This window comes from Trichechus manatus, unplaced genomic scaffold (genome assembly GCF_000243295.1).
Source record: "Trichechus manatus latirostris isolate Lorelei unplaced genomic scaffold, TriManLat1.0 scaffold00113, whole genome shotgun sequence".
NCBI lineage: Eukaryota > Metazoa > Chordata > Mammalia > Sirenia > Trichechidae > Trichechus > Trichechus manatus.
Window position 1 is genome coordinate 8,226,243 of NW_004444049.1, and position 25,071 is coordinate 8,251,313.

General features: G+C 43.7%; 1 protein-coding gene and 1 pseudogene across 2 annotated transcripts; one reads left to right on the forward strand and one right to left on the reverse strand.

Annotated features, from left to right (window-relative positions):
• Positions 1–474: 474 nt before the first annotated feature.
• Positions 475–23,493, forward strand: STX5 (syntaxin 5). 2 transcript variants are annotated; one of them, XM_004383829.3, is made up of 10 exons: positions 475–1,104; positions 2,130–2,200; positions 2,366–2,421; positions 2,538–2,608; positions 5,615–5,731; positions 5,816–5,872; positions 6,052–6,133; positions 6,870–6,976; positions 7,181–7,302; positions 22,709–23,493. In XM_004383829.3, the coding sequence occupies exons 1-10, from the start codon at positions 880–882 to the stop codon at positions 22,782–22,784; spliced, it is 984 nt and encodes a 327-aa protein (XP_004383886.1). In that variant the 5' UTR covers positions 475–879; the 3' UTR covers positions 22,785–23,493. The 2 variants fall into 2 exon arrangements, with proteins under 2 accessions (XP_004383886.1, XP_004383885.1); XM_004383828.3 differs by having other exon boundaries at positions 22,746–23,493.
• Positions 9,030–13,132, reverse strand: LOC111821881 (thymosin beta-4 pseudogene; annotated as a pseudogene).
• Positions 23,494–25,071: the final 1,578 nt, after the last annotated feature.

Consider the following 25,071-nt stretch of genomic DNA (forward strand, 5'->3'; position numbering starts at 1 on the left):
AGGAGGGGCGTGTCTGGTGGTCGCCAAGCTCGGAAAAGCGTGGCGCCGCGCTTTCGTCACCAGGGGCGGGGTTACGTGTGGGTGACGTGGCGGCTTCTAATCTTTGGCTGGCTTTCGGCGGCTTCAGCGCTCGGGGAGGAGGCGGTGACGGCTCAGGAGACTGTGGCATAGGCAGCGGCGGCAGGCGGCATTGAGGTAGGATTCGCTGTAAGAGGGGATCCAGCCCCTGTGTCAGCTCCGGGACAGCAGCTCTCCGGGGGCGGCGACGGGCGGGGGGAGGGGAACTGGGGACGAGCCGGCAAGTCTTGCCGGCCCGGCTCGGGGATGAGCGAATGCCTGACCGTCCAATCAGGAAAGTTCCTCCTGAGAAAGACGTCGATATTAGCTAATCAGTGGTTGCAGTCTACCAGGAGGCGGAACGTGGGCGGGGGTGGGACTTCCTGTTTCAAATAAACACCTAGAGGTTTCCCCCCTCCGCCCACCGAAGCGTGTCCACTTCAGGAAGCCCGTCACTGTTTCCTCCTGAGGAGTTTAAGGAGCCCATGGATACAGGAGGGCCCAGTTAGGGCCTGGGGCAGCTGCACCTGCCGAGCTGGAGCCTCAGGGCCACGGGACCTGGCTCTCGCCTTGCCTCTGCTCAGGGCCCCAGGCCCGCGTTCTGGCCTCCCGAGCCAAGTTGGAAAAAGAGTCTGAGGAGGGGACGACTTGAGCCTGGGGGGAAGCGGGGCCTTCCCGCTGCGGGCCGGCCTTGGGCGCGAAAGTCCGTCCCAGGTGCAGAAAGGGCCCGAGGATTTGCTGGTCGGGGGGAACTTGTGGGGATGGAGGCTGCGTGGGGCATGACACTCTCCCCTCCACAACAGTCCGAGGTTATGCGTCTCAATGATCCCGCGGAAACGCTACGGGTCTAAGAACACGGATCAGGGTGTCTACCTGGGTCTCTCAAAGACACAGGTCCTGTCCCCTGCAACTGCTGGCAGTGGCAGCAGAGACATCGCCCCTCTGCCCCCCCCAGTGGCCCTAGTCCCTCCCCCTCCCGACACCATGTCCTGCCGGGACCGGACCCAGGAGTTCCTGTCTGCCTGCAAGTCCCTGCAGAGCCGTCAGGTAAGGACCTGGAGTAGGAAAGGTGAGAGATGAGCCTTACTCAGTGAGGGAGTGGGCTCCAGCACTGTTAAGTAGTTCTTGGGGGAACCTGCTGGGGGGCTCCTGATCGGGCTTGTGTGGGGCTGTGGAATCTACTGAGTAGCAGAGAAGAGGCAGGTTAGCTAACTGGAGGCAAGGACCTTGACTTTTGTGAGGAACCCCCTGAGGGTAGGGCTGCTGTTCTGGGAGGAATCCCTCAGAGCCAGAGGTGGCTGCACTGTATTTGATTTGGATAAGGCACAGGTTCTAGAAAGAGCCTTTAGCTGGGGGGCATGCACCTTGAATTCTAGTTCCCGCCTAGTTCTAACACAAGTTTGTTTAGTGACCATAAGGAAGTTAACTACAATTTGGACCTCACTTTTTTTTCTATCTTGAGAGTTTTCTAGATCGGTGATTTTTGTCAGAATTACTTTGGAGTGTTGTTTTAAAAGTAAATTTTTTTGTCTCAGTCCAGATTTCTAAATCTGAGTGGGATCTGAGTAACTGTATTTTTAAGTATTTCTCATCTTTAGCTGTTATTAATAATATGCTCTTCTATATGATCTCTAAACTTCCTAGTTATACTTTTCTTCCCTGATTCTAAGAACAGAATGATAATACTAGCTACCATTTATCTAGTGTTAATAGTATACCCAGTATTTGCTCAAAGTACTTTGCAGCTCCTATGTCATTTAATCTTAGCAACAGCAGTAGGAGGTATAGGAAGTAGGTGAATTGTTTTCGTTTTCGAGAAGAGGAAAATAGAGACTCAGAATGGTTTGAGTGACTTGCCCAAAGTCCCTCAGCTAGTAAGTGGTAGAGTCAAGTTTTGAATCCAGATCTACTTGTCTTTATTCTGAGCTCTTAAACTACTACTGCTGATCAATCTAGGTCATCCATTAAGGACCTCATTACTAGAAAGAGTTTAGTGGGCACCTGAGGAGCAGTGAAGTCTGGAAGTGATGAGGGAAGAGCTCAGGTTGTCACCTCCTGACATTGCTTTTCAGAATGGAATCCAAGCAAACAAGCCGGCTCTGCATGCTGTCCGGCAGCGCAGTGAATTCACCCTCATGGCCAAGTGAGTTGAGAGAAGCTGTGTGGTGGAGTACTGTCGTGTCTGAGAAGTGGGTTTACCTTTGATAGCCTTGACTGTGAGGACTGGGATTGGTTGTGCTGGAGCTGATGCAGGAATACACACTGTCCTGCGCTTTCTCATAGTGTTCTCACTAATGTTTATTTGCAGGCGCATTGGGAAAGATCTCAGCAACACATTTGCCAAGCTGGAGAAGCTAACAATCTGTAAGTGTTCTGGGGGTCTTTCTGTGGTGGGGCAATGAACTAAAAAGGTGAGGAACCTTACTCCCTAAGTCCTGTTTCTGACCTCACCTGTCGTGCCTTCTCATTTGTCTCTACAGTGGCAAAGCGCAAGTCCCTCTTTGATGATAAAGCTGTAGAAATCGAGGAGCTAACATATATCATCAAACAGGTGAGCTACTAGCCATCAGTCAGATCACTTCCATCACTTTCCATTGCCGTGGAAGCCTAGAGCAAGTTTTTAGAGCCAGCCCCAAGCATCCTCCTCATCCACTGAGACAGTAAATACTTCTGGATTACCTACCAGGTACAAAGAAGTGTACGGGGCACGGGTGACACAAACATGAGACAAGGTTCCTTATTCCTTATTCCGGCTTATTGTCTAGAAGAGGTATCTAGCCCCACAAACCCATACTTACAGTTAGTAGGAGGCAAGTGGTACAGAAAAGAGTTTACAGAAAGATGAGTGAAACACCTTGGGAATGCTGGGAAGGATTTTATAGTGGAAATGAAATTCAGATTGGTTTCAAGTCTTGTGTAGCGGCAGTGAAAAGACATTTCAGACAGAGAAAACAGTGTATACAGAACCATGGCTTAAAAAGAGAAAGTTCAAGAATAAGACTTATCTTCCAGTCTTTGCTCAGATGTCACCTTCTCAGGAAGGCCTGCCCCTTATCATGCTGCTTAATACTCCAGTGCCCCAAACTTTGACTCCCTTGCCCTGCTGTGTTTTCTTTTTCCATTCTAACAGTCTCTCTATAATTACCTTACTTATTATGTTTATTGTTTATCATTTGCTTCTGTTCCCTCCCGCTTAACTGCACCCAACAAAGAAATTAAAAACATAAGCGCCATAAGGACAAGGATTTTCTTTCCTGCTTTTTTAGAGACCTAACCTAAGCATCTGTATAACAGTGTCTAACATATAGAATGAAAATTCAGAATACTTAATTGTGCTCACGTGGAACCTGTACATAGACCAAGAGGCAGTTGTTCAAACAGAGTAAGAGGATACTGTGTGGTTTAAAATCAGGAAAGGTATGTGTCAGGGTTGTATCCTTCCACCATACTTACTCAGTCTGTATGCTGAGCAAATATCCAGAGAAGCTGGACTATATGCTGAAGAATATGGCATCAGGATTGGAGAAAGACTCATAAACAACCTGTGATGTGCAGATGATACAATCTTCCTTGTTAAAAATTAAGAAAACTTGAAGCACTTACTGATGAAGATGAAAGACTACAGCCTTCAATATGGATTACATCTCAACATAAACAAAAATTCTCACAACTGGACCAATAAGCAACATCATGATAAATGAAGAAAAGATTGATGTTGTCAAGGATCTCATTTTACTTGGATCCACAGTCAACACCCATGGAAGCAGCAGTCAAGAAATCAAACGACATACTGTTGCATTGGGCAAAGCTGCTGCAAAAGATCTCTTTAAAGTGTTAAAAAGCAAAGATGTCTTTCGAGAAATAAGGTGCACCTGACCCAAGCCATGGTATTTTCAGTTGCCTCATACGCATGCGAAAGCTCAACAATGAATAAGGACGATCAATGAAGAATTGATGCCTTTGAATTATGGTGTCGGTGAAGAATATTGAATCTACCATGAACTGCCAGAAGAACGAACAAATCTGTCTTGGAAGCAATATAGCCAGAATGCTCCTTAGAACGGAGGATGGCAAGACTTCGTGTCATGCACTTTGGACGTGTTATCAGGAGGGACCAGTCTCTGGAAAAGGACGTCATGCTTGGTAGAAGGTCAGGGAAAAGAGGAAGAGTGAGATGGCTTGACAACAATTGTGAGGATGGTGCAGGACCAGGCAGTGTTTCGTTCTGTTGTACATAAGGTTGCTATGAGTTGGAAAGAACTTGATGAAACCTGACAACAACATATGGAAGACGGTATCTGTTGAGTCATTGTCAGGAGATGAGGCTGGAAAAGTAGGTTGAAGGCTGGTTATGAAGAGCATTGTGGGCCTTGCTGAGGAGTGTGTAATCACCCTGAATGTCATGGGCTACAAAGGGAGTCTTTTTAGGAGGAGTGTGTGACCTGGAACATGGATGGGGCGGAGAGGCCAGGCAGGAGGCTGCTATGATTGTCCAGTACAAAGATGATTATGGCAGAGGCCCAAGGGTAGACCCATTCAGGAGGTGCTGAGCTAGTAGAAGAGGGCTCCCTTAATGCTTGAGGCATTATTGCATAGGAATATAAGGACCAGCCCACTGGATTCAGACAGACCTGAGTTCAAATTCCATAAGGTGTGACCTTGGTTAAGCTAGCTAACTACTCTAAGCTAAAAAGAGGGTAATAGTAGTACCTACGTAATAGGGCTGTTGTGAAGATTTATTTATTTTTTCAATCCGTCACATAATTGAGTGCCTTTTGGCTGCCTGGTGCTGGGGATTCAGCAGTGAACAAGATAGACGTGGTCCTTGCCCTGAAGGAACTTTATGATTTGGTGAAATAGATACTATTCAAGTAAACAGAAAACACAATTTTAGATAGTAATAAATTCTGTGGGAGAGGGAAGCAAAGGTTAGTTACTTGGAGTAGGCCCTACTTTAGATGGGATGGTTTAGGATGACCTAGCTCAAGAAATGACATCTGAGACCTGATTGGGAGTGGGAGATACATTAGTCTGGCATAGGAAGCCTGACGGTGATACTAACTCATCATGGGTCACCTCGGGCAAGTCACAGGTTTTACCCTTTTGCAGTAATAACTTTTTAAAGGAATCCTACGTAGAAAAAGCATTTTGTCGATGTCTTTGCGAAAGCATAGAAAATAGTAGACACTCTTCCCTTTTTCTGGGTAGGGCCTAGGTGCTTTGTTGGTCAACATGTTCTGGGTCCAAGACTGGCCTTCAAGAAATTGTTTGGCCATGAGCATGGCCTCACAGTGTGGGAGTAAACAAGTCGGTCATTTATAAGTAAATGAGGCCATATTTCGCCTCTTTCTGGCTCTTCTCTGCAGGGACTGAGCTAGAGCAAACTCCAGAGGATTCTAGTTGGGAAATCCCAACAGGCCCTCTGGTCTGATGGAAATACCCCAACTCCTGCTGGTAACTTCCACCCTACCTTCCCTGCCAGAGATGTCCATGTGGAGAGATGATGGCTGAGGACGCTCTGGTTGATACTCAGTTTTTTTATTGTCTCTTTTACCAGGACATCAATAGCCTTAACAAACAAATCGCCCAGCTTCAGGATTTTGTGAGGGCCAAGGGCAGCCAGAGTGGCCGGCACTTGCAGACCCATTCCAACACCATCGTGGTCTCCTTGCAGGTGAGACCTGAGGGGAGGAGTGAGGGAGGCAGAGGGGAGGAAGGTGTTCTTTTCTCTAGCTGACCTTTTCTCCTTTTCTTCTAGTCCAAATTGGCCTCCATGTCCAATGACTTCAAATCGGTTTTAGAAGTGAGGACAGAGGTGAGAAAAATCTATGAGGAGGGGTGGGAATCTGGGGGTAGGGGCCCAAGAGGGAAATGGGAAGGAGAGCCTATGGAAGAGTGAGGGCAACAGGATCATGGGGCCAACAGGAAGTATCTCGTTAACATGGCAGCTTTCCAGAGGCCTCAGTACCTTTTGCATTTCTTCCCCAACCCTAGAACCTGAAGCAGCAGAAGAGCCGGCGGGAACAGTTCTCCCGTGCACCCGTGTCAGCCCTGCCCCTTGCCCCGAACCACCTGGGTAAGTCACAGGCAATAGGGGAAGCCCTGAGGGGGTAAAGCCTAGTTAGTTATTCTGGTTGTGATGGCATTTTCTAAGGCAGGTGTTGGTAGGCGAATGGAGAAGCAAGGAAGTTGCTGAGTCCCTGCAGCGTAGACTTTTGGACTCATTAGGCTTTATCTCAGAGTCAAACATGATTGCTGGGATTTGTGATCCATACTTCGTCTCCCACATTCTCACCTTTGGGAGTGAACTTCGTGATTTTCCAGAAGAATGATACCAAAACCAAAAATTAAACCCACTGCTGTTGAGTCTATTTTGACTCAATAGCGACACTATAGGACAGAGTAGAACTGCCCCATAGACTTTTTAAGGCTGTAAATCTTTACAGAAGCAGACTGCCACATCTTTCTCCCACAGAGCGGCTGGTGAGTTTGAACTGCCAACCTTTCAGTTAGCAGCTGAGTTGCTTAATCTCTTGCCACCACCTTAGAAGAATGATAGTATCTACTATTTTTTGTATGCTTACTCACTTTATTCACATTCTCTCGTTTGATTTTCACAACCACCCTTTGAGAAAGCAACTGTTATCATCCCCATTTTACAGCTGAGGAAGCCGAGGCTCAGAGAGGTTAAATGACTTGTCCAAGGTCACAATGCTAGTAAGCGGTAGAGCTGGGATTCAAATCCAGAGCATGTGAGCTTTGAACCTGCTTTTAACCACTAAGATGTACCCTGTCTTCTTTCCTCCCTCCAGGGGGTGGTGCTGTGGTTTTGGGGGCGGAGTCCTGTGCCTCTGGGGATGTGGCCATCAACATGATAGACTCTCGGACCAGCCAGCAGCTGCAGCTCATTGATGAGCAGGTACCCAGGCTCCACAGCTGAGGAAGAGTTGGTTGTTCGTCTTTCCCAAAAGGAGGGTGGCAGCTCCTCTTTCCTCCTCTGTGGTCCACAAGCGAGTGTTTGAAGTGTGCCATGGGCAGAATGGCAAGCTGGGAGGGTCCTGATGACCCAGGCCCTACACTAGAAAAGCTCACAGTGCTCTTGTGCTCTCTCCCTCTTCTGAAGGATTCCTACATCCAGAGCCGAGCAGACACCATGCAGAACATTGAGTCCACAATTGTTGAGCTGGGCTCCATCTTTCAGCAGTTGGCACACATGGTTAAGGAACAGGAGGAAACCATTCAGAGGTGAGACGCTCCCTCACTCCAGACAGAGGAGCCCTCTTTTCCTTGTGGCTTGGCATCCTTAAGGTCCCCAGGAGCAGCTTCACCTGCTACATCCACTCAACAAGTTTTTATTGAGCACCTGCTCCATGTCAGGCACTGTCGTAGGTGCTGGGGATACAGCAGTGAATAGAACAGTAAAGTGTCTACTTCGTATGCTCTCTTTGTAGTATATGTACGCAGCTGGGTAGGGCGGGAGGAACAGCCGTTAAAAAAGAATTGACGAGAAAATTTCCGATAGTAATAAGGGCTGCTCATAGAATGAAAGGAGGATGGCATATTAAGAAAGTGCTTAAGTAGGTTCATTGGATTTGGCGTCAGGGAAAGCCACACTGAAGAAGACATGACATTTAAGCAGAGACCTGAATGACAAGAGGGATCCAACCATGTGAAGAGAGAAAGAGTATTCTAGGCAGTAGGGACAGCCAGAGCAGAGGCCTAAGGTGGGACAGTCTTGCTGTATTCAAGAATGAAGAAGGCCATTGTGGCTAGAAAATAGTGAACAGGACTAGAGAGATACAGGACGAGACTGGTAGAGGGAGGTGGGCAGGGGCCAGGGCATGTAAGACTTTGGAACCAGGTAAGTGAGGGCATCTGTCCCACCAGTGGGAAGGCCTCACTCCTCTGGAGCCCCCTGTTACTCCAAGAGGCATTTTTATCTGGTCCTCTTTTCTAGCACTTAGCTTTCTTAACAGTCAGTTATGAGGATACAGCCATGAATGAAAGAGACAGAGATCCATACCCTTGTGGAACTTACATTTTAGTAGGGGGAACAGATAATTTAAAATAAGCATAATGAGTAAGTTATTTAGTATATTAAAAATGATAAATGACAAAGTAATAAATGTAAAAAAAAAAAAAGTGATAAATGCTATAAGTAAAAGTAGAGTGTGATAATCTAACTAGGAATACCAGGTTTAGAAGGACAAGTTGTAATTTTAAATAGTATGGTGGAAAAGGGTAATGGTAATAGCGTCAGAACCTCAGGGGGATAAAGGAAATCAAGACCAGGCTAAGGCTGATGCCTGTGAGGTGGAAGTCAGGCATGCCTTCACTCTCCTACCTTTTTACCAATTCTGATATCAGCTGTTCCTCCCACAGCACACTCTACTTCTCTCTGGGTTCAGTAATTCATTGCAGTGGCCACACAGAACTCACAGACCCTACTTACTGTTAAGGATCAACAGGCTACAACTCAAGATCAGCATCAGGAAGCATATAGGCAAAGTCTCCCTTCTTCAGTGCAGGCCTCCTCTCAGTTCCTCTCAGCCCCTGTACAAGTAACTTTAAATATAAGAATCAGCACAAAGCCAATTCCAGACTTCTACAGTCTCTAAGTGGCTGTACCACTCCATCTCCAACACCAGCCACTGTCGCACCCCTCAGCACTCTTCCCTCTGTCGTTTGGGTTCAGCAGTTGGCCGCAGTGTCTCAGAAGTCACGAACTTTTACTTACAGTTAAGGGGTTTATTAAGGAACAGGTTACAACTCGAAAGCAGGATCAGGAAGCATGTAGGCAAATCTCCCTTCTTCAGTGCAAGATAGCTCTCTCAGCTCCTCTTGGCTGTGCAGGCCTCCTCTCATCCCCCTGAGGACAGTCTACTCTTGGCCCTGCTGTCCGTCACCATGGACTGCCACTGGGCCCCTTCCAAGCTGTCTTCAGTGTTACAGCCCTTGACTCGTGTTACAGCTCTTTTGGGAGTTTCCTTGTCTTCTCTCCTTCTGTTTCTCTCTTTTCTTTCTGTTTCTGTGTGTTTCATGTCTCCCTGCTTTCTGTCTGAAAAACCTCTGGGACTGGCTGCACGTGTACACAATTCCTTGTCAATTTCAAGGTACCACCCTTGGTGTGGGGAGGGTCACAGATCGACCAACCCACTCTCAGTAGGCCATAGATACTTATTTGCATAGTCTGTTGACCAGTCCCTGCAAGGTGCATACCAATCACAGGGCAAGCTGTAGTCCAGGACCAGATGAAAAGTATCAAACCACAAATTGTGTACAGCTTACCGAGGAAATGTCAGTCAACCTTGACAAAAGTAACAAACCCTCTGGGGTCGAAAACTAGGGCAAAGGTAACTCCTTAGGGCAATAATCTCTCAAGCTGTTTTTATGAAGAACCAAGGCAAAAGGCCACATAAAGGAACTCGTTTCACCACGGATGGTTAAGGTAGGCCCTAGTAAGGTGGCATCTGACCAAGACTTTGGGAAAGGTAAGGAAGTTAGCCCTGTAGATATCTAGAGAAAAAAAATACTAGGCAAAGGAAAGAACCAGTGTAAGTGGCTTAAGATAGGAATGTATCTGATGAGTTCAAGGACAGCAAAGAGGCCACTCTGGCTGGGGATAAGCAGAGGTGAGGGGAAGTGTAGTATAAGGTGAGGTCTCAGGAAATGAAGGACCAGATATGTGGGGCATTTTAAGGCCATTTTGAGGTACTGACTTTTATTGAGTGACATGGGGAGCTATTGCAGGGTATTGTCCAAAGGGTGACATGCTCTGACTTCCGTTTTAAAAAGGTCAGTCTGGTTGCTACATTAAGCACAGATTGTGGGGGCTAGGATAGATCATTGCAGAGGCCTTTGCAGTAACGTAGGCAAGAGGTGGTGGTGGCTGCAACTAATGTGGTAGCAGTGGGATTCTGGATATATTTTGAAGGTAGAGCCAAGAGCATCAGTTAATTGACGAGCTAGGTATATAGGGTGTGCGAGAAAAACAGAAGTTCATAACCCCAGGCTTTTGATGTGAGCAACTGAAAGGATCTGCGGCCTTCACTGGAAATAGGGATGGCTACTTGGGTAGAGTTGATCTGGGGGCAAATAAATTTATTGTTGGACACATTGTCCATCAAAAGGTAGTTTGTTGTCAGATGTCTAAGTGGAGATGTTGAACAGGCAGGTGGATATACGGAGTTTAAGAGACAGGTCTGAGCTGGAGATACAAATGTGGGTGGAATTGTACTTTGAGACTGGGTGTTTTAGTTATCTAGTATTGCTGTTATACAAATACCGTAAATGGGTGACTTTAAAGAACAGAAATTTATTTTATTTTTTGGAGACTAAAAGTCCAAATTAGGGTCTTGACAGTATAGATTCCTTCTTTGTGGTAGCCCCCAGGTATTCCTGGGTTACTTGGCTTGTAGATGGTCCTCACATGGGGTCTGGTCTGTGCATGTGTGTCTCAATGTCTATGCTGCTTTTTATATAACTCAGAAGTGATTAGGTTTAGGATGTATGACCTCGATTGATTAGATTTAATTAGATTATATTATGGAAGGCCATTATATTACACGTAAGGTAATTGTATCGCATTAGATTATCTCCACAGGTATAGAGGTTAGGATTCCAATATTTATTTTGTGGGGACACAATTTAATCCATAGCACTGGGTAAGGGAGTGAGTATAAAGAAGATCAAGCACTGAGTTGTGGGGCAATTTTTGGACTGAAGCCTCAGTCTTGGGAGGAAACTGAGAAGGAGCACAGCTGGTGGGGTAGAAGAAAACACAAATGAGTGGGGGGTCCTAGGATCAGGGCTTCAAACTGGTTTGAGGCGATTCAGTCATGGCCAACAAAGTGAAATCAGAACAGACCCAAATTTTTAAAATGTGAGGTAAGTGGAACGATAAGCTGAACAGGAAAAATTATGGGCAAAGCCCTGCTAGAAACGTAGTCTTCCTCTTAGAAAATGAGGGCAGCATGTGCGTTGCATAGCAACCAAATCTCTTGACCAACAGAGTTGGAAACAGCCGTGCCCCACTCAAAGATGGTGCCGCTTGCCATGCTGCTTCCAATATGTGTCGCTCTCCACAGGCCTGGTAATAATCCAGTCTCCTGCATCAGGCTTCTGATAGGGTTCACAATGCCTCTTCTGAGTCTCCTCTTCCTGGACTTTGAGCTGTAAGTTTTCTTGTTCTGCTTAATCTTTCCACTTCACCCACATTTTAAAAATTTGAGTCCATTCACCATTCGAGTTTTGCTTTCTTGGCTGTGACTGAACTAGGCTGAACCAGTTTGAAGCCCTGCCTAGAAGCCAAGAGAAGAAAATGAGTCAAGAAAAGATTGATCAGCTGTGATACATTTTGCTGATAGGCCAAATTTGAGAATTTGGGTATGTTTAGTTCGTTAACATTTCATGTAATTGTTGATAAGGTTGGGCTTAGGTATACCATTTTAATACTTGTTTTCTGTTTGTCCCTTCTCTGTTTTTTGTTTCTGTGTTCCTCCTTTCCTATCTTCTTTTGAACTAATTGAAAGAAATTTTTTGAATTCCGTTTATCTGTTGGTATTTTAACTATATATCATTACGCGTTTTTTTTGTGTGTGTGGTTGTTCTAGAGGTTACAATATGCATCATTAACTTCCACAGTCTACTTAAAGTTAAGATTGTACCACTGCATATAAAATGGAAGTCTTCAGTCCTCTCCTCCGTCCTTTATAGTTGTCATATTTGTTACATCTACATACTTTATAAATCCCACAATACAATATTATAATTTTTTCAGATTTTAAAACTTTTTTGTGCATTTCAATAATTGAAATCATTTGAACAACAGAAAGATGACACTCTTAAAATGCATTTTATAGCTTGCAGTTTTGCTTTTGCTCTGTATAGTCACTGTCCCACTCAGCTTTTTCTTTCACCAACTTGTAAGTTCTTTTTCTTCTCTGCCAGCCAGACAGGCCGATGGGAGCAACGTGGCCTTTGTTATTAGTAGTTCTTGATTCTTTGATGTGAAAAGAGGCAGCACAGTCATTTAAACTTGATCCATCCTCTTTGCATCTTACAAAGTTAAACAGCTAAAAGTAGTAAAATAAGAAGGCAACGTTTGTAGAATCAGCAGTGCATATTGGTGACACCTGCCTCATTACAAGTTGCCCGCTTCTCGTGTTCGATCGTTTATTTTGAAGGCAGGGAATTTTTCCCTTGCATTTCTGTCTTCTTCCATTTCACTATATCAAATTTCTCAATGTTAGCTATACTGGGTTTGTCAGACATGGTTGCAAAGTGAGCAAGGCGCGCAAGTGAACGTAATTCGGCCTGTGCAGTATGATTTTTGTTTTAAAGTTAAATGTATTTTAAAGAAATTAAGAGGAAAAAAATAGTTATTTCTGTTTATTCACATATTTACAATTTCCAGTTCTTCGTTTCTTTCTGAAGATCCGTTTCCATCTGGTATCATTTCCCTTTAACCTGAAGAACTTTATAGCATTTTTTATAGAGTAGATCTGCTGAGGACAAATTCTTAGTTTTATCTGAAAATTTCTTTATTTTACCTTTATTCTTTTTTTTTTTAATTGTGTTAAGCATGTAGGTAACAGAACATTTGCCATTTCTACAGTCTTCAAACATATAGTTCAGTGACATTAATTGCGTCCATCATATTGTTTCATCACCACCATTAGCCATTACCAAATTTTTCCAACATTACGTTTATTCTTGAAGGATATTTTCTCTGAATATAGAATTCTGGATTTGCAGTTTTATTTTTTTACACACTTTATAATTTTACTGTCTTTTGGTCTCCATTGTTTTTAATGAGAAATCAATGGAAATTTTAATTGTATGTAATGTGTAATGTGTTGTTTTTCTCTGGCAGCACTTCAAGATCTTTTTCTTATCTTTGGTGTTCATCAATTGACTATGATACGTCTAGATGTGATTTTTTTTTTAATTTATCCTACGTGGACTTCTCTGAGCTTCTTGAAACTGTATGCTTTTGTCTTTCACAAAATGTGGGAAATTTTTGGCCATTATTTCTTCAGATATGTTGTCTGCCTCTTTTTCTCCTCTTTTTCTAGGTCCCTTTTTTTTTTTATATGTATGTGTATATATATATATATATATGTATGTATATGTATGTGTGTGTTTTTGTTAGGGGCTGTCAAGTTGGTTCTGACTCATAGTGACCCTGTGTACAACAAAAGGAAACACTGCCCAGTCCTGCACCATCCTCATGCTCGTTATGCTTAAGCCCATTGTTTCAGCCACTGTGTCAGTCCATCTGATTGAGGGTTTTACATACGTATATGTATAAATGTAATTAGATATACATAGTTATATATATGTGTGTGTGTATATATATGTAATGCTTTTTGATATTACCCTGCAGGTCCCTGAGGTAGTACTTTTTTTTCCTAATCTTTTTTCCTCTGGATACTTGGATAATTTCTATTGATCTATCAAGTTCAATAATTTTCCAGTGTCATCTCCAATCTGCTGTTAGGCCCATCTCGTGAATTTTTTTATTTCAGATACTGTATTTTTCAATTTTAAAATTTTCATTTGTTTCTTTATAGTTTTTGTTTCTCTTCTGAGATTTACTATCTTTTCAATCACTGAAAGCATATTTTTCTTTAACTATAATAGCTACTTTAAATCCCTGTCTGCTAATTCCCAACATCTAGATCATTTTGGGGTCTGTCCCCATTCTTTGCCTCTTCTCTTGAGTATGGATCATGCTTTCCTGGGTGTTTTTAAGTATCTAGTAAGATCTATGATACATTATAGAGATTCTGGATTCTGTTACGTTTTTCCAAAGAATATTGATATTTTTGTTTTAGCAGGCAGTTAACTTTGCTGAACTAAGGTAGTGGTTTTTTATATTTCATATGAGGTTTATAGTTGTTGTTTACAGGAGGTTGGTCTGATAGGAGCTACCCAGCCATTACCAGAAGCAGAATCTCAAGGAGTGAGAATTAGTCATTGGATTCAGTAACGTAGATTTTGTTGGTGACTTTGAGGGAGGCTTAATGGAGGGATGGAAGCAAAAGCCTGAGTGGAGTAGAGTTTAAGAGAGAACGAGTGAAGAGGAATCAGAGACAGTTAAGAACAGACATTACTTTCCAGGAGTTCTGCTTTAAAGGGGAGCAAGGAAATGGTGGGATGCCTGATAGAAAAGTGGGTCAAAAGGTGGTTAGTTTTTTATTATGAAAAATTTCAAATTTGTGAAAAAGTTAAAAGAAGCATAATAATCACCTAGATTCAGCAGTTGTTGACATTTTGCCAGATTTGCTTTATCTTTTATTTTTCTCAACCATTTTAGAGTAGGTTGAAGATATCACGGCAATTCATTCCTAAATACTTTGGCATACACATTCTAAGAATAAAGAATTATCTTACAAAACCATAATTCATTATTACGCACATGGAAATTCACAGATTCCTGATATTATCTGATACCCAGTGTTCAAATTTCCCCTAAGCTGTTTTTTTAGTAGCTTTTTTTAAAAAATCAAGCCAGCATCACGTTTTTTAGTTACGTCTCTTTATCTTCTTTTATTCTAGAGTAGTAGCTCTACTCTTTTTTATTTCTGATGTATTTTGAAAATCAGCTTTATCAAGCCACTTTTTTTTTTTCTTTTTTTAATTTATTACATTGACTCTTTGAAGGGAAAAGGCTAGGTGCTTTGTAGAGTGTCCCATATCCTGAATTTGTCTGATTGTTTTCCTCATACCGTTGTTCCTATATCCCCAGTATTTCCTGCAACCAGAAGTGGAATCTAAAGGATTTATTGAATTTAGGTTAAATGTTTATGAAGGAATACTTCATAGGAAATAACTGTGCACCTCATATTGCATCTTTAGAGGCGTGTAATATCACATTGTCCCAATATTAGTGAGGAGACAAGTATGATCACTGGATGGAGGTGGTGACAGACATTTCTCTCCTTTTTTAAAAGTACATTCATTTCTCTCCCTTTAAAAGAACATTTTTTTTCATTCCACTCAGCAAGTGGGATACCCTGTGATGCCCTATTCCCCAAAAAACCTTTCACTCATGTATGGTTTTTTTTTAATAGGCTTTCTTTTTTAAAGCAGTTTTAGGTTTACAGAAAAACTGTGCAGAAAGAACAAAAAAAAAAAGTTCTTGGCAAGTAGAATCCGACTCATAGTGACCCTATAGGACAGAGTAGAACTGCCCTATAGGATTTCCAAGGAGTGGCTGGCGGATTTGAACTGCCAGCCTTTTTGGTTAGGAGCCGAACTTTTCATAACCACTATCCTATCAGGGCTCTGCAGAAAGATCAGAGTTCCCATTTACCTCCTCCCCCACTGCACACTGTTTCTCCTTTTACCATCCTGCATTCCCGTGGTCCTTTGTTATAACTGATGAACCAACATTGATACATTATTATCAGCTGAAGTCCATAGTTCACATTAGGGTTTACTGTGGTGTACAATCCTAAGGGTTTTGACAAATGTTTAATGTCGTGTGTTCACCATTACATTATCATACAGGATAGTTTCACTGCCCTAGAAATTCCCTGTGCTCCACCTATTCGTCCCTCCCCCCGCCCCCAAGCCCCTGTCACGTATGTTTTTAGCACCGTTTATGATGCTTACCTGAATCAGTTTATCTCACTGGGGGTGTGTTTTTCTATAAAGAAAGCTTTGCTTTATCAATTGCATGAGCTACAGTTCTTAATCAGGCTACATAGAACCTTAATTATTTTCCTCTGTTTTCAGAGTTGATACAACAGTTGCCAATACTGGTGGCAAAGGAGGTTTGTTGTTGTTGTTTTTAATTCTTCCTCTTTTTTGAGATCATTATGGGCTTAAGATTTTTATCTAGTCCTTGTATTATAGTAATAATTCTTTTCAGTGGGAGCCAAGAGTTTTGTTTGTTAAAGGACAGGAGAAAATAATGTATTTGTATGCTGATGGGAACAATCCAACAGAGAAATAAAAATTGGTATAGGAGAGAGAGTGGAGAACTCCTGGAGAGACAAGTCCTAGAGAAGGGAGAGGAAGTGGGACCCAGTGAGTGTGTTGAGGACTTGGCTTTAAGAGGAGCCCAGAGAATTCACTGTGCTCCTGATGGGGGAGGCACATTATGTTGTACAGATGCTGGCGGGTGGCAGGTGAGGTGAGGGGGTGGGTGACAGTTCTCTTCTGACTAGTTCAGCCTTCTTGGTTCAGTCAGGCCGTTAGTGGAGAGGATGGGGGAGAGGAGGTGTGAGGGCTTTGAGGAATTTCACAAGTTGACATACTCCTGCACACTTGCTTTTACCTTTAGGTAAGTCCAGTCCTGGTTGATCTTTATTCCTCACAGTACCTAGAGTGACTTTGTCATGTCGTGTCTGAGTTACAGAATTTTGTTGGTCATGTGAGATTGACACTTCCATTTGTATAAAGTGGGTTTCCCAACACTGATCCACTAATTAGCCTCATGCATTTAATTGGGCAAGGTCAAGAAAGTAGGTTCCTAGCATCACACTTGGAGATTCTGACTTGACAGATGTGAGTGGAGTAGGTCTTTAGGAATTTTTATTTTTTACAAGCTCCATAGGAGATTCTGATGCACATCAGGTTTGGGAACCACTGTTTAAAAGGATGTTCGTTGATTCAATTATTATACATTGAGCAGGAGTCCCTGGGTGGCATAACCAGTTAAGTGTTCGACAACTATCCGAAAGGTTGATGGTTTGAACCCACCCAGAGGCACCTCAAAACAAAGGCCTGGCGATCTGCTTCTGAAAGGTCACACCTTTAACCCTATGGAGTGCAGTTCTACTCTGCACACATGGGGTCGCCATGAGTCGGAATCAACTCAACGGCGACCGGTTTAGTTTTGGTAGACACTGAGCACCAGCCATAGACAAGGCACTCTGACTGCGGCTGTCTCGGTCCTAGAATGAGGAGAACTGACTGAGTCTTCTCTGATTCAGCTGAGACCTAGCAAACCACTGGAAGAGTTAGGCCATAAACACTGTAACTCATCAGGCTATGATGTATTTTGAATATTAGAATATTGTTGTAGATTCAGTGAAACAGAATTATAATAGCTATTTGAGTCCTTTCCCAAATGCATGTGTTTTAAATAGAATTATAGTGTATATTAGATTACCTCCTAATCTTCCTTGAGAGAGTGTCATAAGTATTTTTGAGTGTTAGTATTCATTTGTTCATTGGTTTAGTAGACATTTGTTGCTGCTGCATTGAGCTAGTCTTGCTGGTTCTGGGAACAGGAAGGTAAAGGTAGTTCTGGTCCTCATGGAGCTCAGTCTAGTAGGAAAGATACAAATTGACATTTGCAGCTCAGTGTGCTAAGGGCAGGAAGAGAGAGAGATGAGGGAACTCAGAGTAGGCACTTCTCCTAGATGGGGGCACAGGGCTTTCCCAGAAGTGATACCAAGCTAACACTGAGGGAGAACGCCAGACAAAGAAGGGGAAAGAACAGGCCATTCCATGTGGGAAAAAACAGCACAGAAATAAGACAAAGCCTGGTAGATTCCAGGAATACAGAATTATTCACTGTGGCTGGGGGAGTGGTGAGAGATGATGCTCGAGAGGGGCAGGGTCAGATCACCTGTGTGCCACAGTAAGAAATTTGGTCTCCAGGAGAGGACACGATAGGAAGTAGATTGGAGTTGGCTGAGTAGAATAGGGTTTGTTCTGAACGTGCCGAGTGTCAGACTTCATGGGACAGCCAGGTGGCAGGGTGCAGCAGGCATTTGATGCATGGTGTGATGCTCAGAAGAGAAGGCTGAGCTAGAGATAAGGAATTAAGAATCAGTGGCCTTCTGGTGAAACCATGGGCATAGAGGAGACCACCCAGGGTCAATGGGTAAAGTGAGAAAAAGGATGGGACAGATTCCCATGTAACACCAGCATTCAAAGGATATGCAGAGAAGGGAATGATCTGCCCAAGGAGACTGAGGAGGAAGGTTAAGGAAGATGGGAGAAGAAAGAGGAGCCAGAGAGAGATGTATTCTTGTAAGCTGTGGTGGACGGAGTTTGAGGAAGGTCATTTCTTAGTGCCTCTGAGAAAGGAAGTGTGAGGGTATGGTGTTAATTGGATGGGGGGGGTGGAGCTGGGACTAATTGGATCAGTGCCAGCAGTTTCAGAAGCAGTTTTATAGCAGGTTGATGCATAAAAGGGAAATAAGGAAATAGAAAAAATTTGTGGGTAACCATATGCAAAAGAAATTGAAATTTTGAAAGGATGCAATTTTTAAAATAGACTTTTTTGCATTTGCTTGCTGGATCTGGGTTTGAGCACCCTCTTTGGAAACCACTGATTGAACCTGGAGTTCTTCAGTATGTAGATTCTTGGGCCTCACTCTAGAATCTCTGGATGTGAAACCTATGAATTTTTGAGAAGTTCAACAGTGATTCTTATTTTATTCTAAGGTGTGAAAACTGTTGATCTAATGTTAGTCATTTCTTTTTCCCCCAATTTTTAAATGACAATATTCAAACAACAGAAAAGTTGGGAGGATAGCACATGAACACCCACGTTCCCTTCACCTAGACTTGGCAACTGTTAACGTGTTACCACATTTGCTCTCTCTCTCTTTTCCTGAACCATTCGAAAATGGAAACATTATGATATTTTATCCTGAATACTTCAGCATGCCTCCCCTAAAAGTAAGGCATTCTCCTGAACAGCCACAATACCATTATTATACTATATTAGTTTCCTAGAGCAGCAGTAACAAAGTACCACAAATTGGGTGGCTTAAAACAACAAAAAGTTACTGTCTCACAGTTCTGGAGGCCAGAAGTCTGATATCAAGGGTGTCAGCAGGGCCATGCCCTCTCTGAAGACTCTTAGAGAAGATCACTCCTTGCCTCTTCCTAGTTTCTGGGGGTTCCTGGCAATTCTTTGTGTTGTTTGGCTTGTAGATGTGTCACTCCAGTCTTTGTGTTTCTTGGCCATCTTCCCTCTGTGTTGCTCTTTCTGTGTCTCTCCTTTTTTTATAAGGACAGCCAGTCATGTTAGATTAGGGTCCTTCCTACTCCAGTATGACCTTATCTGAACTAATAACATCTTCAGAGACCCTATTTCCAAACAAAGTCACATCAGCAAGTTCCAGAGGTTAAGACTTGAACACATCTTTTTGGGGTGGGGTTCACAATTCAACTCATAACACATACCTAAAAAATGAACAATTCTCCAACCCTATCTAGGAGCCCTGGTGGTGCAGTGGTTAAAGACCTTGGCTGCTAACCAAAAGGTCAGCCGTTTGAATCCACTAGCTGCTCCTTGGAAACCCTATGGGGCATTTCTACTCTGTCCGGTAGGGTCGCTATAAGTCGGAATCAACTCAACGGCAAGGAGTTTTTTTTTAATCTAGTACTCAGTTCGTTTTCAAATTTCTCAGTTCTAAAAAAAAGTTTTTAGCTTTTTTTTTATTCACTTTAGAACCCAGCAGGATCCACATATTGCATTTGGTTGTTATTTCTCTTTAGTGTGCCTTTTGTATTATCTTAGTTTTTAATGGCATTGACTTTTGTTTTTGAAGAGGCCAGTGCAGTAGCGTTATAGAAAGTCCTGCGTTGTGCATGTGTCCATTGTGTCTTCATGATTAGGTTTAGGCTGTTTTTGGCTGTGCTGTCTAGGTGATCACATCAGTAGGCATTTAATGTGTGACTATCCCTTCATTGGTGATGCCAAGTTTGGTCACTTTAAGGTGATGACTATCAAATCTCTCCATCGAAAAGGCCCATTTTCCTCCTTTTTGTGACTAAGTCATCTGTGGAGCAATGCTTTGAGTCCATGTGAATGTCCAGCTCCCCAGCCCCATGATGATCCTTGCCTGAATCACTTGTTAGATTATGCATTTGCAAAATGGTGATTTTCTAATTCTATCATTGCTTGTACATTTGTTAGCTGGCATTTTCTAAGTATCACTATGAAATCACGGCTTTTTTTATTCAATGTATTATAATCCATCTGCCATCATTCTTTATGGCGATCAGATTTCCTCATTCTGGTCCTGTGGAGCTACTTCAGGCCAGCTTCTGTGTACTCTTAACATGACTCCATTACTCCCAGTCATTATAAAATTTGGGGAAACAGAAACTCTAGAAAACTAAAATTCCAGGTCTCTTTATTATGGGCAAATGATCTTTCCAGTTCTTGGGCTCATTGCCTTCTTAGGGTCAACCTGTTTTTTTTGTCCTCAACTTCTCATACTCACATTATAGTCCTCTGCTTTCCCACACGTTCACATCAATGTCATTATCTGTCATTTCTGCTCAGCCACACTCCAGCTTCTTTTTTTTTTTTTTTTAATACCTAGAGGGTGTTAGCTGCCCATTCTTGGCTAAGATTAATATTCATCTTCTGTGTCTTACCTGAGGACCCTCTGGAGAAGGTCCAGACCTGAGCGAGCCATGCAAAGTGTCCACATATTGGGCAGGAGATAGCCAGATGGCTGTCAGGTGCCTTGGTCTCCTCCCACGAATAATATCATAAGCATGCCCCTGTACACTCCTTATCCTTTACTTTCCAAGAGTGACTCGTGTGCACGTCACCTTCACAATGTCGACCATATCTGTAAGCAATTTTTCTTTTCTGTTTCAGTCACTATTTTTTGTTTTTTATAATAATGTGTTTTCGGTGAGAGTTCACACAACAAATTAGGTTCCCATTTAACAATTTCTACACAAGTTATTCAGTGACATTGATTGCATTTTTTGTAATGTGTCAACATTCGTATGTTCTGGTTGTCACATGAGTTCTTTTTTTTTTCCTTCTAAATTTTATTTTGTTGTTGAGAACATACACAGCAAGGTATACACCAATTCAGCAGTTTCTGCATGTTACAAGTTAGTGACATTGATTACATTCTTCAAGTTGTGCAGCCATTCTCACCCTCCTTTTCTGAGTTGTTCCTCATTAACATAAGCTCCTTGCCCTCTAAGGTTCCTATGTAATCTTCCAAGTTGCTGTTGTCAGTTCCCAAGACTCCAGCTTGTTACTGCTTGATTCTTTCCCTCTGTGTGTCTTTGTCTCCATAGGACATTCTTTTACCCTCCTACGATTGCATACTTTTCCCCTTTCTGTTTTCCTCAGCTCAGCTGTCTCCTTGCCAAGCAATATTTTCTGTCCCATTCATTTCTATCTCTGAATATCCCACTGATTCCTAATTTTTTCACCACCCAAATTCCCAGTTTTCATTCACGGACTCTGGTTCAAAATCTTTTATATGCCAGATTGCATTTATTAAAGTTTTTCCATTTTCGTTAAGCAAAGTCATTCATAATTGCCCATTATTCAGTGATAAGAAGACAAATGCACCCACACTGAGAAATGTGATTATACCCAAAAGCTAGGAAGCTTGATACTTAAGTTAGCCTCTCCAACATTATTTGAGAATCACATATAATCCAGGCTCCTTTATTTGAGACACTGAGATTAGCTCACAGTCCTCATGACCACCTTCACAGGACTGGGGACTGGCAGCCACTGGCCTACCCTCTCCTCTACTTTCCAGCTGGAGTGCCAGGCTCCACCAGATTCTCCATACTTGGCAGCTGATAAAGGTCTCGGCTCCCAAGGATTCCCTTTGCAAAGATTAGGGTTTCTGTTTGGTTTTTAGGATTGCATATAAAGGTTGACTGGGAAATCCTTTATTTTCCTCAGCACTCTCAAGAGATCGCCCTTCCCTCTGAGAACTTCTCTATACATAAAAATGTCTAATCCTCTAACCGTAAGAATGTCTGTCTATTTGAAAATTTTCATCCTTTCAGAATTTCAGTTTCTTTTGCATATGGTTGTCTGCAAATTTTTTCTGCTTCCTTATTTCCCTTTTCTGCTTCAACTTGCTATAAAATTGTACCTAAGCCGTTCATCTGAAACTGCTAGCACTGATCCAATTAACGGCTTACAATTCTTACCTCACACTTCCCTTCTGGGAGCCATGTGCTCCTAGTAGGGCCTTTTCTCATCCCGACTTCCTCCTGTCCACATCAAGTTTCTCTTCTTGTCTCACTCAGAACCAGGATTTCCTGACTGTGATAGTCTGTGAACTTTTTTCCCTATTAGAAATGCAGCGTATGTTTATTAGACAAAAAGGAGTAAATATGATGAGCAAAATATTGTAATAGCTAACATTTTGAGGGCCCTTAACCACGGGTTGTTGATTCTGACTCATAACAACCCCATGTGACAGAGTAGAACTGCCCCAGAAGGTTTTCTGGGCTATAATCTTTACGAAAGAGATTGCCAGTCCTTTTCTCCTGTGGAGCTGCTGGGTGGGATCTAACCACCAACCTTTTTGTTAGCAGCTGAGCGCTTAGCCATTGCGCCACCAGGGCTCCTTTACTATGGATTAGGCATTTTATATTTGTCACTTTATTTAAGACCGACAACAGCCTGAGAGGTGTTATCCTCATTTTGCAGATGAGGAAAATGAGACATGAGGTTAAATGACTGGTTTAGGGTCATAAGCTAATAAGCGCAGAGCTGGTTTTCAAACCAGAGCCAAGACTTGGTTATGTAGCCTTCCTGAGCCTTTTTTATGCCCCATTATATATACAAAAAAATGGCATCATATTGTATATAAACGCTTTTTGCCCCTACATATTGTGACCATCTTTCCATGTCAGTAAATACACCTCAACAGCATTTTTTTTAATCCAGTGTCCTTCTGTTTCCTTTCCTCTCGGCCTGTCCCCAGGATCGACGAGAACGTACTAGGAGCCCAGCTGGATGTTGAGGCCGCCCACTCAGAGATCCTCAAGTACTTCCAGTCAGTCACCTCCAACCGGTGGCTCATGGTCAAAATCTTCCTCATCCTCATTGTCTTCTTCATCATCTTTGTGGTCTTTCTTGCCTGAACCCTCTACTCTAAGGCACTCCGTGGGGGTTTGGAGCCCTCCCAGGCAGGTGGCCAGTGCTGCCACTGAGCCTGTGCAGGGTGCTTGGGAGAAAGGCCCTGTTTCCCTAGAACTGCTAAGAATGGCCACACTGTCCCTTGACCCCCCGGCCCCTATCTTGCCTCTGGCCACCGTCCTTCCTCACCACCCGTGGCCCATGAAACATATATGGTTCTGGATTTGGACTCTGCTGTGAAGTGGCTGGAAGGGAGTAGAGGCCAGCTGGGGGCCAGTGGGAGAGGTGGTCTCCACTAGTTTTTATAAACCCTCCCCCGCCTCTCCCAAAGGAAACTTCGGCAGCAAGGGGAAATGAGGCCCTTCCCTACCTTCTTGGGAGCGAGGAGAGGAAGAGAAACTGTCCCAGGGACCAACTTCCCCATCTGGGTTAGAACTTGACCTCTTTCTTCTTCCTCTCTTCACCATATGAGGCAGGGGGCCCTGAGCCCCTCCGCTGCCTTCACAACCCCCAACATTGGCTGCTGGGACTCTGAATCTGCCAAATGTGCTGCAGCCCATTCTCTCCCAATTACAGCAAGACTGTCAGCCTCACTAGCCATGTCGTCATTTCTGGGTGGGAGCGTCGAAGGGCCTAGGCAGCAAGTGGGGTAAAACCACTGCCCAGTACCAAAACTGAAAGGGTTGGGCTAATGGCTCCAAGGGGCCCCAAGGCTGACCCTTGCTGCCTCTGGGCTCTGCACACACAGCTGCCTTCAGGCAGAAGATAACCAAGTGCAGCAGAACCTCATTAGCATGGAAACTTCCTTCAAAAGGAGGAGCAGGATCCCAGAGTGGGTGATTGGTGGCAACTCCAAGACCCATCTTAAGCAGTATGTGGACTGGTTCCATCTGCATCCTCCAACCAGTTGACCTCAGTTCTTCTCTGAGCTGGATGAGGTAGGAGCTCTGCCTGCTGCCAGTACCAGAAGGTGAAGTGAAGATGTACCCTGCTTCAGCTGATGCTCTGGGTCTTCTCCAAGCCCTCACCAAATCCAAGCCAGTCAAAGAACAGAGAGAATTGCCCGGATATCTATCCTCCAGGGAGGTTAATAGGCTGTTTTGTCCTTCCTGACTGGTACCCACAACCACACCATTCTGAGATCACAGGAGTCCCTCTTTGACACACCCCAAAGGAAACTCAAGCTATAGAGGCTCCAGTCACCCTGCTCTGGGCCTGCCCTAGTTAGTACCTTTGGGGCCTACAGGAGCCTGTGACTTTTCTCACCCTGGCATTTTAAGAATTCCTCTCCCCTTGGCCTCTTTTCAAGGAGTGCTAGTGGCACAGTAGTTAAGCACTCGGCTGCTAAGTGAAAGGTCAGCAGTTGGAACCTACCAGCTGCTCCACAGGAGAAAGATGTGGCAGTCTGCTCCTATTAAAATTACATCCTTGAAAACCCTATGGGGCAGTTCTGTAGGGTTAGTACAAGTTAGAATCGACTCATAGCAATGGGTTTAGTTTTGACTTTGGCCTCTCTTCAAGTGGTCTTGCACCTTCGTTGTCTGCCCAGTTGACGCATGATGTGGGTCTAGCACAGCACACGGTGGGGACATTTGTGAAGAAGTGCTCGCCGAAAGCCTGGCATACGTGCAGCCTCATTTGACTGGGTAAGTCTTCCAGGAGAGGAATGCTTAGAACAGAAATCACTTCACAAATACTTGTTGAGTTCCTGCTGTGTGCCAGGCATGGAACTGGGCTAGGAGCTGGAGGAAAAAAGCATGGATTAAGCCATGGTACCTGTTGTCATTCATTCTAGTGTTCTCATTAGATTCTAGTGTTTAATTTCGTGGTTATTAACATTTTATGGGTGAGAAAAGCGAGGCTCAAGGTCCGGTGCTGGTAAGGGGATGAGCTAGGACTTTTTCAACAGGTCTGGATCCCGCTAGGTGCCGGTGAGCGATCACTCCCGCTCGGGGGTCGGGTCTCTGATTCCTCGGAAGCCCTTCGCACGGGCCTTCTTACCCATTCCTCTCGGAGTTCTGGGCTGGAGCATCCTCGAGGCCATTGGTCTGTTCGCCGCTCCAGCGCTAACTCTGGAGCAGGGACGGATTACGCAGTAAGCAAGATACGTACGGGCTTAAGTGTGCTTATTTACTAATCTGTAGTGCACAGTTTCACCTGGGTTTGACATG

What these genes read in the sequence shown, in the direction of transcription:
- STX5 (XM_004383828.3), top strand. Translation starts at nt 880, where the DNA reads ATGATCCCGCGGAAACGCTACGGGTCTAAGAACACGGATCAGGGTGTC. An exon ending in AGTCCCTGCAGAGCCGTCAG is followed by an intron (nt 1,105 to 2,129) that starts GTAAGGACCTGG and finishes ATTGCTTTTCAG; the next exon opens with AATGGAATCCAAGCAAACAA. An exon ending in GCTGGAGAAGCTAACAATCT is followed by an intron (nt 2,422 to 2,537) that starts GTAAGTGTTCTG and finishes TTGTCTCTACAG; the next exon opens with TGGCAAAGCGCAAGTCCCTC.